This window comes from Ranitomeya imitator, chromosome 6 (genome assembly GCF_032444005.1).
Source record: "Ranitomeya imitator isolate aRanImi1 chromosome 6, aRanImi1.pri, whole genome shotgun sequence".
Taxonomy (NCBI): domain Eukaryota; kingdom Metazoa; phylum Chordata; class Amphibia; order Anura; family Dendrobatidae; genus Ranitomeya; species Ranitomeya imitator.
Window position 1 is genome coordinate 416237124 of NC_091287.1, and position 15452 is coordinate 416252575.

General features: G+C 49.2%; 1 protein-coding gene across 1 annotated transcript in view; it reads left to right on the forward strand.

Moving 5' to 3' along the window:
* The first annotated feature begins 6999 nt into the window (after positions 1-6999).
* Positions 7000-15452, forward strand: part of ASXL3 (ASXL transcriptional regulator 3) — a 186867-nt gene continuing 178414 nt past the window's right edge. The window contains exon 1 of the mRNA XM_069731268.1: positions 7000-7208. Within this exon, the coding sequence (XP_069587369.1) occupies positions 7155-7208 (54 nt within the window). The 5' untranslated portion in view covers positions 7000-7154. The remainder of the gene's footprint in view (positions 7209-15452) is intronic.

Consider the following 15452-nt stretch of genomic DNA (forward strand, 5'->3'; position numbering starts at 1 on the left):
TAAGGCCGGTGACACTACAATAATGCCAGGACTCTCCCTTTAAGGCCGGTGACACTACAATAATGCCAGGACTCTCCCTTTAAGGCTGGTGACACTATAATAATGCCAGGACTCTCCCTTTAAGGCCGGTGACACTACAATAATGCCAGGACTCTCCCTTTAAGGCCAGTGACACTACGATAATGCCAGGACTCTCCCTTTAAGGCCGGTGACACTATGATAATGCCAGGACTCTCCCTTTAAGGCCGGTGACACTATAATAATGCCAGGACTCTCCCTTTAAGGCCAGTGACACTACGATAATGCCAGGACTCTCCCTTTAAGGCTGGTGACACTATAATAATGCCAGGACTCTCCCTTTAAGGCCAGTGACACTATGATAATGCCAGGACTCTCCCTTTAAGGCTGGTGACACTATGATAATGCCAGGACTCTCCCTTTAAGGCCGGTGACACTATGATAATGCCAGGACTCTCCCTTTAAGGCTGGTGACACTATAATAATGCCAGGACTCTCCCTTTAAGGCCGGTGACACTATGATAATGCCAGGACACTCCCTTTAAGGCCAGTGACACTATGATAATGCCAGGACTCTCCCTTTAAGGCCGGTGACACTATAATAATGCCAGGACTCTCCCTTTAAGGCCAGTGACACTACAATAATGCCAGGACTCTCCCTTTAAGGCTGGTGACACCATAATAATGCCAGGACTCTCCCTTTAAGGCTGGTGACACTACAATAATGCCAGGACTCTCCCTTTAAGGCCGGTGACACTACAATAATGCCAGGACTCTCCCTTTAAGGCCGGTGACACTACAATAATGCCAGGACTCTCCCTTTAAGGCCGGTGACACTACAATAATGCCAGGACTCTCCCTTTAAGGCCGGTGACACTACAATAATGCCAGGACTCTCCCTTTAAGGCTGGTGACACTATAATAATGCCAGGACTCTCCCTTTAAGGCCGGTGACACTACAATAATGCCAGGACTCTCCCTTTAAGGCCAGTGACACTACGATAATGCCAGGACTCTCCCTTTAAGGCCGGTGACACTATGATAATGCCAGGACTCTCCCTTTAAGGCCGGTGACACTATAATAATGCCAGGACTCTCCCTTTAAGGCCAGTGACACTACGATAATGCCAGGACTCTCCCTTTAAGGCTGGTGACACTATAATAATGCCAGGACTCTCCCTTTAAGGCCAGTGACACTATGATAATGCCAGGACTCTCCCTTTAAGGCTGGTGACACTATGATAATGCCAGGACTCTCCCTTTAAGGCCGGTGACACTATGATAATGCCAGGACTCTCCCTTTAAGGCTGGTGACACTATAATAATGCCAGGACTCTCCCTTTAAGGCCGGTGACACTATGATAATGCCAGGACACTCCCTTTAAGGCCAGTGACACTATGATAATGCCAGGACTCTCCCTTTAAGGCCGGTGACACTATAATAATGCCAGGACTCTCCCTTTAAGGCCAGTGACACTACAATAATGCCAGGACTCTCCCTTTAAGGCTGGTGACACCATAATAATGCCAGGACTCTCCCTTTAAGGCTGGTGACACTACAATAATGCCAGGACTCTCCCTTTAAGGCCGGTGACACTACAATAATGCCAGGACTCTCCCTTTAAGGCCGGTGACACTACAATAATGCCAGGACTCTCCCTTTAAGGCTGGTGACACTATAATAATGCCAGGACTCTCCCTTTAAGGCCGGAGACACTACGATAATGCCAGGACACTCCCTTTAAGGCCAGTGACACTATGATAATGCCAGGACTCTCCCTTTAAGGCCGGTGACACTACAATAATGCCAGGACTCTCCCTTTAAGGCCAGTGACACTACGATAATGCCAGGACTCTCCCTTTAAGGCTGGTGACACTATAATAATGCCAGGACTCTCCCTTTAAGGCCGGTGACACTACAATAATGCCAGGACTCTCCCTTTAAGGCCAGTGACACTACGATAATGCCAGGACTCTCCCTTTAAGGCCGGTGACACTATAATAATGCCAGGACTCTCCCTTTAAGGCCAGTGACACTATGATAATGCCAGGACACTCCCTTTAAGGCTGGTGACACTATAATAATGCCAGGACACTCCCTTTAAGGCCAGTGACACTACAATAATGCCAGGACTCTCCCTTTAAGGCTGGTGACACCATAATAATGCCAGGACTCTCCCTTTAAGGCTGGTGACACTACAATAATGCCAGGACTCTCCCTTTAAGGCCGGTGACACTACAATAATGCCAGGACTCTCCCTTTAAGGCCGGTGACACTACAATAATGCCAGGACTCTCCCTTTAAGGCCGGTGACACTACAATAATGCCAGGACTCTCCCTTTAAGGCCGGTGACACTACAATAATGCCAGGACTCTCCCTTTAAGGCTGGTGACACTATAATAATGCCAGGACTCTCCCTTTAAGGCCGGTGACACTACAATAATGCCAGGACTCTCCCTTTAAGGCCAGTGACACTACGATAATGCCAGGACTCTCCCTTTAAGGCCGGTGACACTATGATAATGCCAGGACTCTCCCTTTAAGGCCGGTGACACTATAATAATGCCAGGACTCTCCCTTTAAGGCCAGTGACACTACGATAATGCCAGGACTCTCCCTTTAAGGCTGGTGACACTATAATAATGCCAGGACTCTCCCTTTAAGGCCAGTGACACTATGATAATGCCAGGACTCTCCCTTTAAGGCTGGTGACACTATGATAATGCCAGGACTCTCCCTTTAAGGCCGGTGACACTATGATAATGCCAGGACTCTCCCTTTAAGGCTGGTGACACTATAATAATGCCAGGACTCTCCCTTTAAGGCCGGTGACACTATGATAATGCCAGGACACTCCCTTTAAGGCCAGTGACACTATGATAATGCCAGGACTCTCCCTTTAAGGCCGGTGACACTATAATAATGCCAGGACTCTCCCTTTAAGGCCAGTGACACTACAATAATGCCAGGACTCTCCCTTTAAGGCTGGTGACACCATAATAATGCCAGGACTCTCCCTTTAAGGCTGGTGACACTACAATAATGCCAGGACTCTCCCTTTAAGGCCGGTGACACTACAATAATGCCAGGACTCTCCCTTTAAGGCCGGTGACACTACAATAATGCCAGGACTCTCCCTTTAAGGCTGGTGACACTATAATAATGCCAGGACTCTCCCTTTAAGGCCGGAGACACTACGATAATGCCAGGACACTCCCTTTAAGGCCAGTGACACTATGATAATGCCAGGACTCTCCCTTTAAGGCCGGTGACACTATAATAATGCCAGGACTCTCCCTTTAAGGCCAGTGACACTACAATAATGCCAGGACTCTCCCTTTAAGGCTGGTGACACCATAATAATGCCAGGACTCTCCCTTTAAGGCTGGTGACACTACAATAATGCCAGGACTCTCCCTTTAAGGCCGGTGACACTACAATAATGCCAGGACTCTCCCTTTAAGGCCGGTGACACTACAATAATGCCAGGACTCTCCCTTTAAGGCTGGTGACACTATAATAATGCCAGGACTCTCCCTTTAAGGCCGGAGACACTACGATAATGCCAGGACACTCCCTTTAAGGCCAGTGACACTATGATAATGCCAGGACTCTCCCTTTAAGGCCGGTGACACTACAATAATGCCAGGACTCTCCCTTTAAGGCCAGTGACACTACGATAATGCCAGGACTCTCCCTTTAAGGCTGGTGACACTATAATAATGCCAGGACTCTCCCTTTAAGGCCGGTGACACTACAATAATGCCAGGACTCTCCCTTTAAGGCCAGTGACACTACGATAATGCCAGGACTCTCCCTTTAAGGCCGGTGACACTATAATAATGCCAGGACTCTCCCTTTAAGGCCAGTGACACTATGATAATGCCAGGACACTCCCTTTAAGGCTGGTGACACTATAATAATGCCAGGACACTCCCTTTAAGGCCAGTGACACTACAATAATGCCAGGACTCTCCCTTTAAGGCTGGTGACACCATAATAATGCCAGGACTCTCCCTTTAAGGCTGGTGACACTACAATAATGCCAGGACTCTCCCTTTAAGGCCGGTGACACTACAATAATGCCAGGACTCTCCCTTTAAGGCCGGTGACACTACAATAATGCCAGGACTCTCCCTTTAAGGCCGGTGACACTACAATAATGCCAGGACTCTCCCTTTAAGGCCGGTGACACTACAATAATGCCAGGACTCTCCCTTTAAGGCTGGTGACACTATAATAATGCCAGGACTCTCCCTTTAAGGCCGGTGACACTACAATAATGCCAGGACTCTCCCTTTAAGGCCAGTGACACTACGATAATGCCAGGACTCTCCCTTTAAGGCCGGTGACACTATGATAATGCCAGGACTCTCCCTTTAAGGCCGGTGACACTATAATAATGCCAGGACTCTCCCTTTAAGGCCAGTGACACTACGATAATGCCAGGACTCTCCCTTTAAGGCTGGTGACACTATAATAATGCCAGGACTCTCCCTTTAAGGCCAGTGACACTATGATAATGCCAGGACTCTCCCTTTAAGGCTGGTGACACTATGATAATGCCAGGACTCTCCCTTTAAGGCCGGTGACACTATGATAATGCCAGGACTCTCCCTTTAAGGCTGGTGACACTATAATAATGCCAGGACTCTCCCTTTAAGGCCGGTGACACTATGATAATGCCAGGACACTCCCTTTAAGGCCAGTGACACTATGATAATGCCAGGACTCTCCCTTTAAGGCCGGTGACACTATAATAATGCCAGGACTCTCCCTTTAAGGCCAGTGACACTACAATAATGCCAGGACTCTCCCTTTAAGGCTGGTGACACCATAATAATGCCAGGACTCTCCCTTTAAGGCTGGTGACACTACAATAATGCCAGGACTCTCCCTTTAAGGCCGGTGACACTACAATAATGCCAGGACTCTCCCTTTAAGGCCGGTGACACTACAATAATGCCAGGACTCTCCCTTTAAGGCTGGTGACACTATAATAATGCCAGGACTCTCCCTTTAAGGCCAGTGACACTACAATAATGCCAGGACTCTCCCTTTAAGGCCGGTGACACTACAATAATGCCAGGACTCTCCCTTTAAGGCTGGTGACACTACGATAATGCCAGGACACTCCCTTTAAGGCCAGTGACACTACAATAATGCCAGGACTCTCCCTTTAAGGCCAGTGACACTACGATAATGCCAGGACTCTCCCTTTAAGGCTGGTGACACTATAATAATGCCAGGACTCTCCCTTTAAGGCCGGTGACACTACAATAATGCCAGGACTCTCCCTTTAAGGCCAGTGACACTACGATAATGCCAGGACTCTCCCTTTAAGGCCGGTGACACTATAATAATGCCAGGACTCTCCCTTTAAGGCCAGTGACACTATGATAATGCCAGGACACTCCCTTTAAGGCTGGTGACACTATAATAATGCCAGGACACTCCCTTTAAGGCCAGTGACACTATGATAATGCCAGGACTCTCCCTTTAAGGCTGGTGACACTATAATAATGCCAGGACACTCCCTTTAAGGCTGGTGACACTATGATAATGCCAGGACTCTCCCTTTAAGGCTGGTGACACTATAATAATGCCAGGACTCTCCCTTTAAGGCTGGTGACACTATAATAATGCCAGGACTCTCCCTTTAAGGCCAGTGACACTACGATAATGCCAGGACTCTCCCTTTAAGGCTGGTGACACTATGATAATGCCAGGACTCTCCCTTTAAGGCCGGTGACACTATGATAATGCCAGGACTCTCCCTTTAAGGCTGGTGACACTATAATAATGCCAGGACACTCCCTTTAAGGCCAGTGACACTACGATAATGCCAGGACTCTCCCTTTAAGGCCAGTGACACTATGATAATGCCAGGACACTCCCTTTAAGGCCAGTGACACTATGATAATGCCAGGACTCTCCCTTTAAGGCTGGTGACACTATGATAATGCCAGGACTCTCCCTTTAAGGCCGGTGACACTATGATAATGCCAGGACTCTCCCTTTAAGGCCGGTGACACTACGATAATGCCAGGACTCTCCCTTTAAGGCCGGTGACACTATGATAATGCCAGGACTCTCCCTTTAAGGCCAGTGACACTATGATAATGCCAGGACACTCCCTTTAAGGCCGGTGACACTATGATAATGCCAGGACACTCCCTTTAAGGCCGGTGACACTATGATAATGCCAGGACTCTCCCTTTAAGGCCGGTGACACTACGATAATGCCAGGACTCTCCCTTTAAGGCCGGTGACACTATGATAATGCCAGGACTCTCCCTTTAAGGCCAGTGACACTATGATAATGCCAGGACACTCCCTTTAAGGCCGGTGACACTATGATAATGCCAGGACACTCCCTTTAAGGCCGGTGACACTATGATAATGCCAGGACTCTCCCTTTAAGGCCAGTGACACTATGATAATGCCAGGACACTCCCTTTAAGGCCGGTGACACTATGATAATGCCAGGACACTCCCTTTAAGGCCGGTGACACTATGATAATGCCAGGACACTCCCTTTAAGGCCGGTGACACTATGATAATGCCAGGACTCTCCCTTTAAGTCTGGTGACACTGATACCAGGACACTCCCTTTAAGGCCAGTGACACTATAATAATGCCAGGACACTCCCTTTAAGGCCAGTGACACTACGATAATGCCAAGACTCTCCCTTTAAGGCTGGTGACACTATGATAATGCCAGGACTCTCCCTTTAAGGCCGGTGACACTGATACCAGGACTTCCCTTCATACAGAGCAGTGCGAGCGGCGGCATCAGCGTGTGTGGCCGGGAGGGGGCGCTGGTCAGAGTCCCGGCCGCCTGCACGCAGGAGGATGGGGAGGAGACCTGCACAGGGAAACCCCGGCCCCGCTCTCTGGAATTCCAGGCAGCGCTGCGGACTGAGAACTCGCGAGTTTTGGCCACCGCCGCCGCCGCAGCTGCTGCCCTCGCGAGAGCACCGGGTCGCCATTCGTCTTGACGTCACTGTGTATTGTTGTGAGGGGGAACGGGAGCGTCCCAGAGCTGTCAGCTGAGCCGCGCCGCCGCCACGCCATTGTCTCCTCCGCTCAGTGGATCCCCCCCGTCATAAGAACCATCAATGAGATGCCAACATGAAAGACAAGAGGAAGAAGAAGGACCGCACCTGGGCCGAGGCTGCCCGCCTGGTAGGTGCCTGCACCAAGGTCTCGGGGCTTTGTGCTGTTAGTGTGCGGTCACGTGTCCTGGCCCCATTCATAGTGCGGCCCCGGCTCCACTGACCCCGCCTCTGAGGCACCAGTGTGGCGGAAGATGGGACCATGTGATTGGGCCATATTGGGTACCGCGCAGTGAGGAGGCGCCACTGGTTACCTGACATTGTGGCCAGCGTCTGTGCGCTGCGTGGTCGTATGTCAGCGTAGTGTACCGGGGCCACGTCCAAAGTCACCGACCCGAACTGTACCGCTCTATGCTGTATGTGCCGGGGTGAGTGGTGTCACCGATGTATGGCGCGTACCTGTCACCGCTACATGGTGCATACTGTCACCGCTATCGTACATGCCTGTCACTGCTATATGGCGCATACTTGTCACCGCTGTTGCATATTTTACATACCTGTCACCACTATCATACATATGTGTCACCGCTATTGTACATGCCTGTCACCGCTAAATAGCGCATACCTGTAATCAATATCGTACATGCATGTAACTGCTATATTGTGCATACATGTTACCGCTATTTTACATACCTGTCACCACTATCATACATGTGTCACTGTGTTATTGTACATTCCTGTTGCCACTATATGGCGCCTACCTGTCACCGCTATCTACATGCCTGTCACTGCTATATGGCGCATACCTGTCACCGCTATCTACATGCCTGTCACTGCTATATGGCGCATACCTGTCACCGCTATCTACATACCTGTCACTGCTATATGGCGCATACTTGTCACCGTTATTTTACATACCTGTCACTGCTATATGGCGCATACTTGTCACCGCTATCTACATGCCTGTCACTGCTATATGGCGCTTACCTGTCACCGCTTTCCTACATGCCTGTCACTGCTATATGGCGCATACTTGTCACCGCTATCTACATGCCTGTCACTGCTATATGGCGCTTACCTGTCACCGCTTTCCTACATGCCTGTCACTGCTATATGGCGCATACTTGTCACCGCTATCTACATGCCTGTCACTGCTATATGGCGCATACCTGTCACCGCTATCCTACATGCCTGTCACTGCTATATGGCGCATACTTGTCACCACTATCTACATGCCTGTCACTGCTATATGGCGCTTACCTGTCACCGCTTTCCTACATGCCTGTCACTGCTATATGGCGCCTATCTGTCACCGCTTTCCTACATGCCTGTCACTGCTATATGGCGCATACTTGTCACCGCTATCCTACATGCCTGTCACTGCTATATGGCACATACCTGTCACCGCTATCCTACATGCCTGTCACTGCTATATGGCGCATACCTGTCACCGCTATCTACATGCCTGTCACTGCTATATGGCGCATACCTGTCACCGCTTTCCTACATGCCTGTCACTGCTATATGGCGCATACTTGTCACCGCTATCTACATGCCTGTCACTGCTATATGGCGCATACCTGTCACCGCTATCTACATGCCTGTCACTGCTATATGGCGCATACTTGTCACCGCTATCCTACATGCCTGTCACTGCTATATGGCGCATACTTGTCACCGCTATCTACATGCCTGTCACTGCTATATGGCGCATACCTGTCACCGCTATCCTACATGCCTGTCACTGCTATATGGCGCATACCTGTCACCGCTATCCTACATGCCTGTCACTGCTATATGGCGCATACCTGTCACCGCTATCCTACATGCCTGTCACTGCTATATGGTGCATACTTGTCACCGCTATTTTACATGCCTGTCACTGCTATATGGCGCATACCTGTCACCGCTATCCTACATGCCTGTCACTGCTATATGGTGCATACTTGTCACCGCTATTTTACATACCTGTCACTGCTATATGGCGCATACTTGTCACCGCTATCTACATGCCTGTCACTGCTATATGGCGCCTACCTGTCACCGCTTTCCTACATGCCTGTCACTGCTATATGGCGCATACTTGTCACCGCTATCTACATGCCTGTCACTGCTATATGGCGCTTACCTGTCACCGCTTTCCTACATGCCTGTCACTGCTATATGGCGCATACTTGTCACCGCTATCTACATGCCTGTCACTGCTATATGGCGCATACCTGTCACCGCTATCCTACATGCCTGTCACTGCTATATGGCGCATACTTGTCACCGCTATCTACATGCCTGTCACTGCTATATGGCGCTTACCTGTCACCGCTTTCCTACATGCCTGTCACTGCTATATGGCGCCTACCTGTCACCGCTTTCCTACATGCCTGTCACTGCTATATGGCGCATACTTGTCACCGCTATCTACATGCCTGTCACTGCTATATGGCGCATACCTGTCACCGCTATCCTACATGCCTGTCACTGCTATATAGCGCATACCTGTCACCGCTATCTACATACCTGTCACTGCTATATGGCGCATACCTGTCACTGCTATCCTACATGCCTGTAACTGCTATATGGCACATACTTGTCACCGCTATCCTACATACCTGTCACTGCTATATGGCGCATACTTGTCACCGCTATCTACATACCTGTCACTGCTATATGGCGCATACCTGTCACCGCTATCTACATGCCTGTCACTGCTATATGGCGCATACCTGTCACCGCTATCTACATGCCTGTCACTGCTATATGGCGCATACTTGTCACCGCTATCTACATGCCTGTCACTGCTATATGGCGCCTACCTGTCACCGCTTTCCTACATGCCTGTCACTGCTATATGGCGCATACTTGTCACCGCTATCTACATGCCTGTCACTGCTATATGGCGCTTACCTGTTACCGCTTTCCTACATGCCTGTCACTGCTATATGGCGCATACTTGTCACCGCTATCTACATGCCTGTCACTGCTATATGGCGCATACCTGTCACCGCTATCCTACATGCCTGTCACTGCTATATGGCGCATACTTGTCACCGCTATCTACATGCCTGTCACTGCTATATGGCGCTTACCTGTCACCGCTTTCCTACATGCCTGTCACTGCTATATGGCGCATACTTGTCACCGTTATCTACATGCCTGTCACTGCTATATGGCGCATACCTGTCACCGCTATCCTACATGCCTGTTACTGCTATATAGCGCATACCTGTCACCGCTATCTACATGCCTGTCACTGCTATATGGCGCATACCTGTCACTGCTATCCTACATGCCTGTAACTGCTATATGGCACATACCTGTCACCGCTATCCTACATGCCTGTCACTGCTATATAGTGCATACCTGTCACCGCTATCTACATACCTGTCACTGCTATATGGCGTATACCTGTGACCGCTATCTACATACCTGTCACTGCTATATGGCGCATACCTGTCACCGCTATCTACATACCTGCCACTGCTATATGGCGCATACCTGTCACTGCTATCCTACATACCTGTCACTGCTATATAGCGCATACTTGTCACCGCTATCTACATACCTGTCACTGCTATATGGCGCATACCTGTCACCGCTATCTACATGCCTGTCACTGCTATATGGCGCATACCTGTCACCGCTATCTACATGCCTGTTACTGCTATATGGCGCATACCTGTCACCGCTATCTACATACCTGTCACTGCTATATGGCGCATACCTGTCACCGCTATCTACATGCCTGTCACTGCTATATGGCGCATACCTGTCACCGCTATCTACATGCCTGTCACTGCTATATGGCGCATACCTGTCACCGCTATCTACATGCCTGTCACTGCTATATGGCGCATACCTGTGACCGCTATCCTACATGCCTGTCTCTGCTATATGGCGCATACCTGTCACCGCTATCTACATGCCTGTCACTGCTATATGGCGTATACCTGTGACCGCTATCTACATACCTGTCACTGCTATATGGCGCATACCTGTCACCGCTATCTACATACCTGTCACTGCTATGTGGCGCATACCTGTCACTGCTATCCTACATACCTGTCACTGCTATATAGCGCATACTTGTCACCGCTATCTACATACCTGTCACTGCTATATGGCGCATCCCCTGTCACCGCTATCCTACATGCCTGTCACTGCTATATGGCGCATCCCTGTCACCGCTATCCTACATACCTGTCACTGTTATCCTACATGCCTGTCACTGCTATATAGCACATACCTGTCACCGCTATCCTACATGCCTGTCACTGCTATATGGCCCATACCTGTCACCGCAATCCTACATGCCTGTCACTGCTATATGGCGCATACCTGTCACCGCTATCCTACATGCCTGTCACTGCTATATGGCCCATACCTGTCACCGCTATCCTACATGCCTGTCACTGCTATATGGCGCATACCTGTCACCGCTATCCTACATGCCTGTCACTGCTATATGGCCCATACCTGTCACCGCTATCCTACATGCCTGTCACTGCTATATGGCGCATACCTGTCACCGCTATCCTACATGCCTGTCACTGCTATATGGCCCATACCTGTCACCTCTATCCTACATGCCTGTCACTGCTATATGGCGCATACCTGTGACCGCTATCCTACATACCTGTCACTGCTATATGGCGCATACTTGTCACCGCTATCTACATACCTGTCACTGCTATATGGCGCATCCCCTGTCACCGCTATCCTACATGCCTGTCACTGCTATATGGCGCATCCCTGTCACCGCTATCCTACATACCTGTCACTGTTATCCTACATGCCTGTCACTGCTATATAGCACATACCTGTCACCGCTATCCTACATGCCTGTCACTGCTATATGGCCCATACCTGTCACCGCAATCCTACATGCCTGTCACTGCTATATGGCGCATACCTGTCACCGCTATCCTACATGCCTGTCACTGCTATATGGCCCATACCTGTCACCGCTATCTACATGCCTGTCACTGCTATATGGCGCATACCTGTCACCGCTATCCTACATGCCTGTCACTGCTATATGGCCCATACCTGTCACCGCTATCCTACATGCCTGTCACTGCTATATGGCGCATACCTGTCACCGCTATCCTACATGCCTGTCACTGCCATATGGCCCATACCTGTCACCTCTATCCTACATGCCTGTCACTGCTATATGGCGCATACCTGTGACCGCTATCCTACGTACCTGTCACTACTATATGGCGCATACTTGTCACCGCTATCCTACATGCCTGTCACTGCTATATGGCCCATACCTGTCACCGCTATCCTACATGCCTGTCACTGCTATATGGCGCATACCTGTCACCGCTATCCTACATGCCTGTCACTGCTATATGGCCCATACCTGTCACCGCTATCCTACATGCCTGTCTCTGCTATATGGCGCATACCTGTCACCGCTATCCTACATGCCTGTCACTGCTATATGGCCCATACCTGTCACCTCTATCCTACATGCCTGTCACTGCTATATGGCGCATACCTGTGACCGCTATCCTACATACCTGTCACTACTATATGGCGCATACTTGTCACCGCTATCCTACATGCCTGTCACTGCTATATGGCACATACTTGTCACCGCTATCCTACATGCCTGTCTCTGCTATATGGCACATACTTGTCACCGCTATCCAACATGCCTGTCTCTGCTATATGGCGCATACCTGTCACCGCTATCCTACATGCCTGTCTCTGCTATATGGCGCATACCTGTCACCGCTATCCTACATGCCTGTCACTGCTATATGGCGCATACTTGTCACCGCTATCCTACATGCCTGTCTCTGCTATATGGCGCATACCTGTCACCGCTATCCTACATGCCTGTCTCTGCTATATGGCGCATACCTGTCACCGCTATCCTACATGCCTGTCTCTGCTATATGGCGCATACTTGTCACCGCTATCCTACATGCCTGTCTCTGCTATATGGCGCATACCTGTCACCGCTATCCTACATGCCTGTCTCTGCTATATGGCGCATACCTGTCACCGCTATCCTACATGCCTGTCTCTGCTATATGGCGCATACTTGTCACCGCTATCCTACATGCCTGTCTCTGCTATATGGCGCATACCTGTCACCGCTATCCTACATGCCTGTCTCTGCTATATGGCGCATATTTGTCACCGCTATCCTACATGCCTGTCACTGCTATATGGCGCATACCTGTCACCGCTATCCTACATGCCTGTCTCTGCTATATGGCGCATACCTGTCACCGCTATCCTACATGCCTGTCTCTGCTATATGGCGCATACCTGTCACCGCTATCCTACATGCCTGTCACTGCTATATGGCGCATACCTGTCACCGCTATCCTACATGCCTGTCTCTGCTATATGGCGCATACCTGTCACCGCTATCCTACATGCCTGTCTCTGCTATATGGCGCATACCTGTCACCGCTATCCTACATGCCTGTCTCTGCTATATGGCGCATACCTGTCACCGCTATCCTACATGCCTGTCTCTGCTATATGGCGCATACTTGTCACCGCTATCCTACATGCCTGTCACTGCTATATGGCGCATACCTGTCACCGCTATCCTACATGCCTGTCACTGCTATATGGCGCATACCTGTCACCGCTATCCTACATGCCTGTCACTGCTATATCACATAAACCCGATATAGTGCCTCACTGGGAATATAGGTGTGATGGCGCCATACTCATTGCCTTCTATATGTAGCGCTCACGTCAGGAAGCTAATATTGTCATGATCCGTCAGATGTAGGGGGAGCTATTACAGGTCATGTTTCCTAGTATGGGGCTTTTTACTGGAAATCTGTCTGGTTTGTGCATAAAGTGCCCTACAAATATGGATAATATGTATGGACAGTACCGGCGAGTACGCCGTAGGTAATACATGAGTGATGCAGTAATACATGCTGGATACCCTGTCGTGCAGTATATGACTATTTGTGAGTTTATTATAAAGGTGATCTGTGGACACATAACACTGGGTTTGTGTAGATCTATATCCGGCTGCCATTGTATGAAATCATTACATACGACAGTGTTCCCCCTCCTCCTGAGCGCAGTGTTACTATTAGGCTATGTGCACACGTTCAGGAATTCATGCAGAAAATTCCTGTGAAAATCCGGACATTTCTGCCAGATATCCGCATGCATTTTTTGCACGGTTTTTGCGCATTTTTTTCCGGACATTTCCCAATGCATTAGACAGTGGGAAAACCGCAAAAAAACCCCGCAAAATTAATGAGCAGGTTCATTATTTTTCTGCAATGCGTTTTTCATGCGGAAAAACGCACATCATGTGCACAGAAGTTGTGGATTTCATTAAAAATGATAGGATGCTTAATGTATGCAGATTATTTGCGGTTTTATAGTGTTTTTATAGCGCAAAAAACGCTAAACTGCAAATCTGCAACGTGTGCACATAGCCTTATATATGACCATGCCCCCCCGCCTCCTGACCGTAGTGTTACTATTCTGTATGACCGTGCCCCCCCGCCTCCTGACCGCAGTGTCACCATTATATACGAGCGTGTCCCTCCTCCTGACCGCAGTGTCACCATTACACTGTGTTCCAAATTATTATGCACAAAGAGTTTAGGAGTGATAAGGTTAGAATTTTTTTTGTCATTTAGGGTATGTGCACACGTCAGGATTTCTGGCAGAAATTTTCCTGACAAAAACCTGACATTTCTGCCAGAAATCCGCATGTGTTTTTTTCACGTTTTTTTCGCGGTTTTGATGCCTTTTTTGTGCGTTTTTTATGCGGTTTTGATGCGTTTTTTCCAAATGCATAGAATAGCGGGAAAAACGCTGAAAATCCGCAAAATTAATGAACATGCTGCTGTTTTTTTTTTACCGCAATGTGTTTTTTTGAGGAAAAAAAATGCATCGTGCACAAAAATTGCAGAATGCATTCTAAATGATAGGATGCATAATGTATGCGTTTTCTAATGCATTTTTATCACGAAACAACCTGAACGTGTGCACATACCCTTAAACTCATTGATGGTGATGTGTGTCAGGGCTCTTTATATCACTGAAAGCAATTGCAGATACCTGTGCAAATTAGTTTGGCAGGTGTGTCCAAATAAAGGCAAGACTACTTGAGGGCAGTCCCACACATCCAGATAATTCCGGTACCAGAATTATCCGTGCCCGTGTGTTTCTGTGGCACATCAGTGTGGCACACGTGCGGCATATTCATGACTATAATCAGCGGCCCCACGTGACCGCTCATACAGTAGAAGATGCGGCCAGGACAGGAAGCAGCGCCAGCGAGGGAGCCGGGTGAGTATTTTAATAACAGCGGGCGGGCGCACAGGGGGTGGGAGGGGGGTGGGGACATGGATCTTTATGTTAAACACGA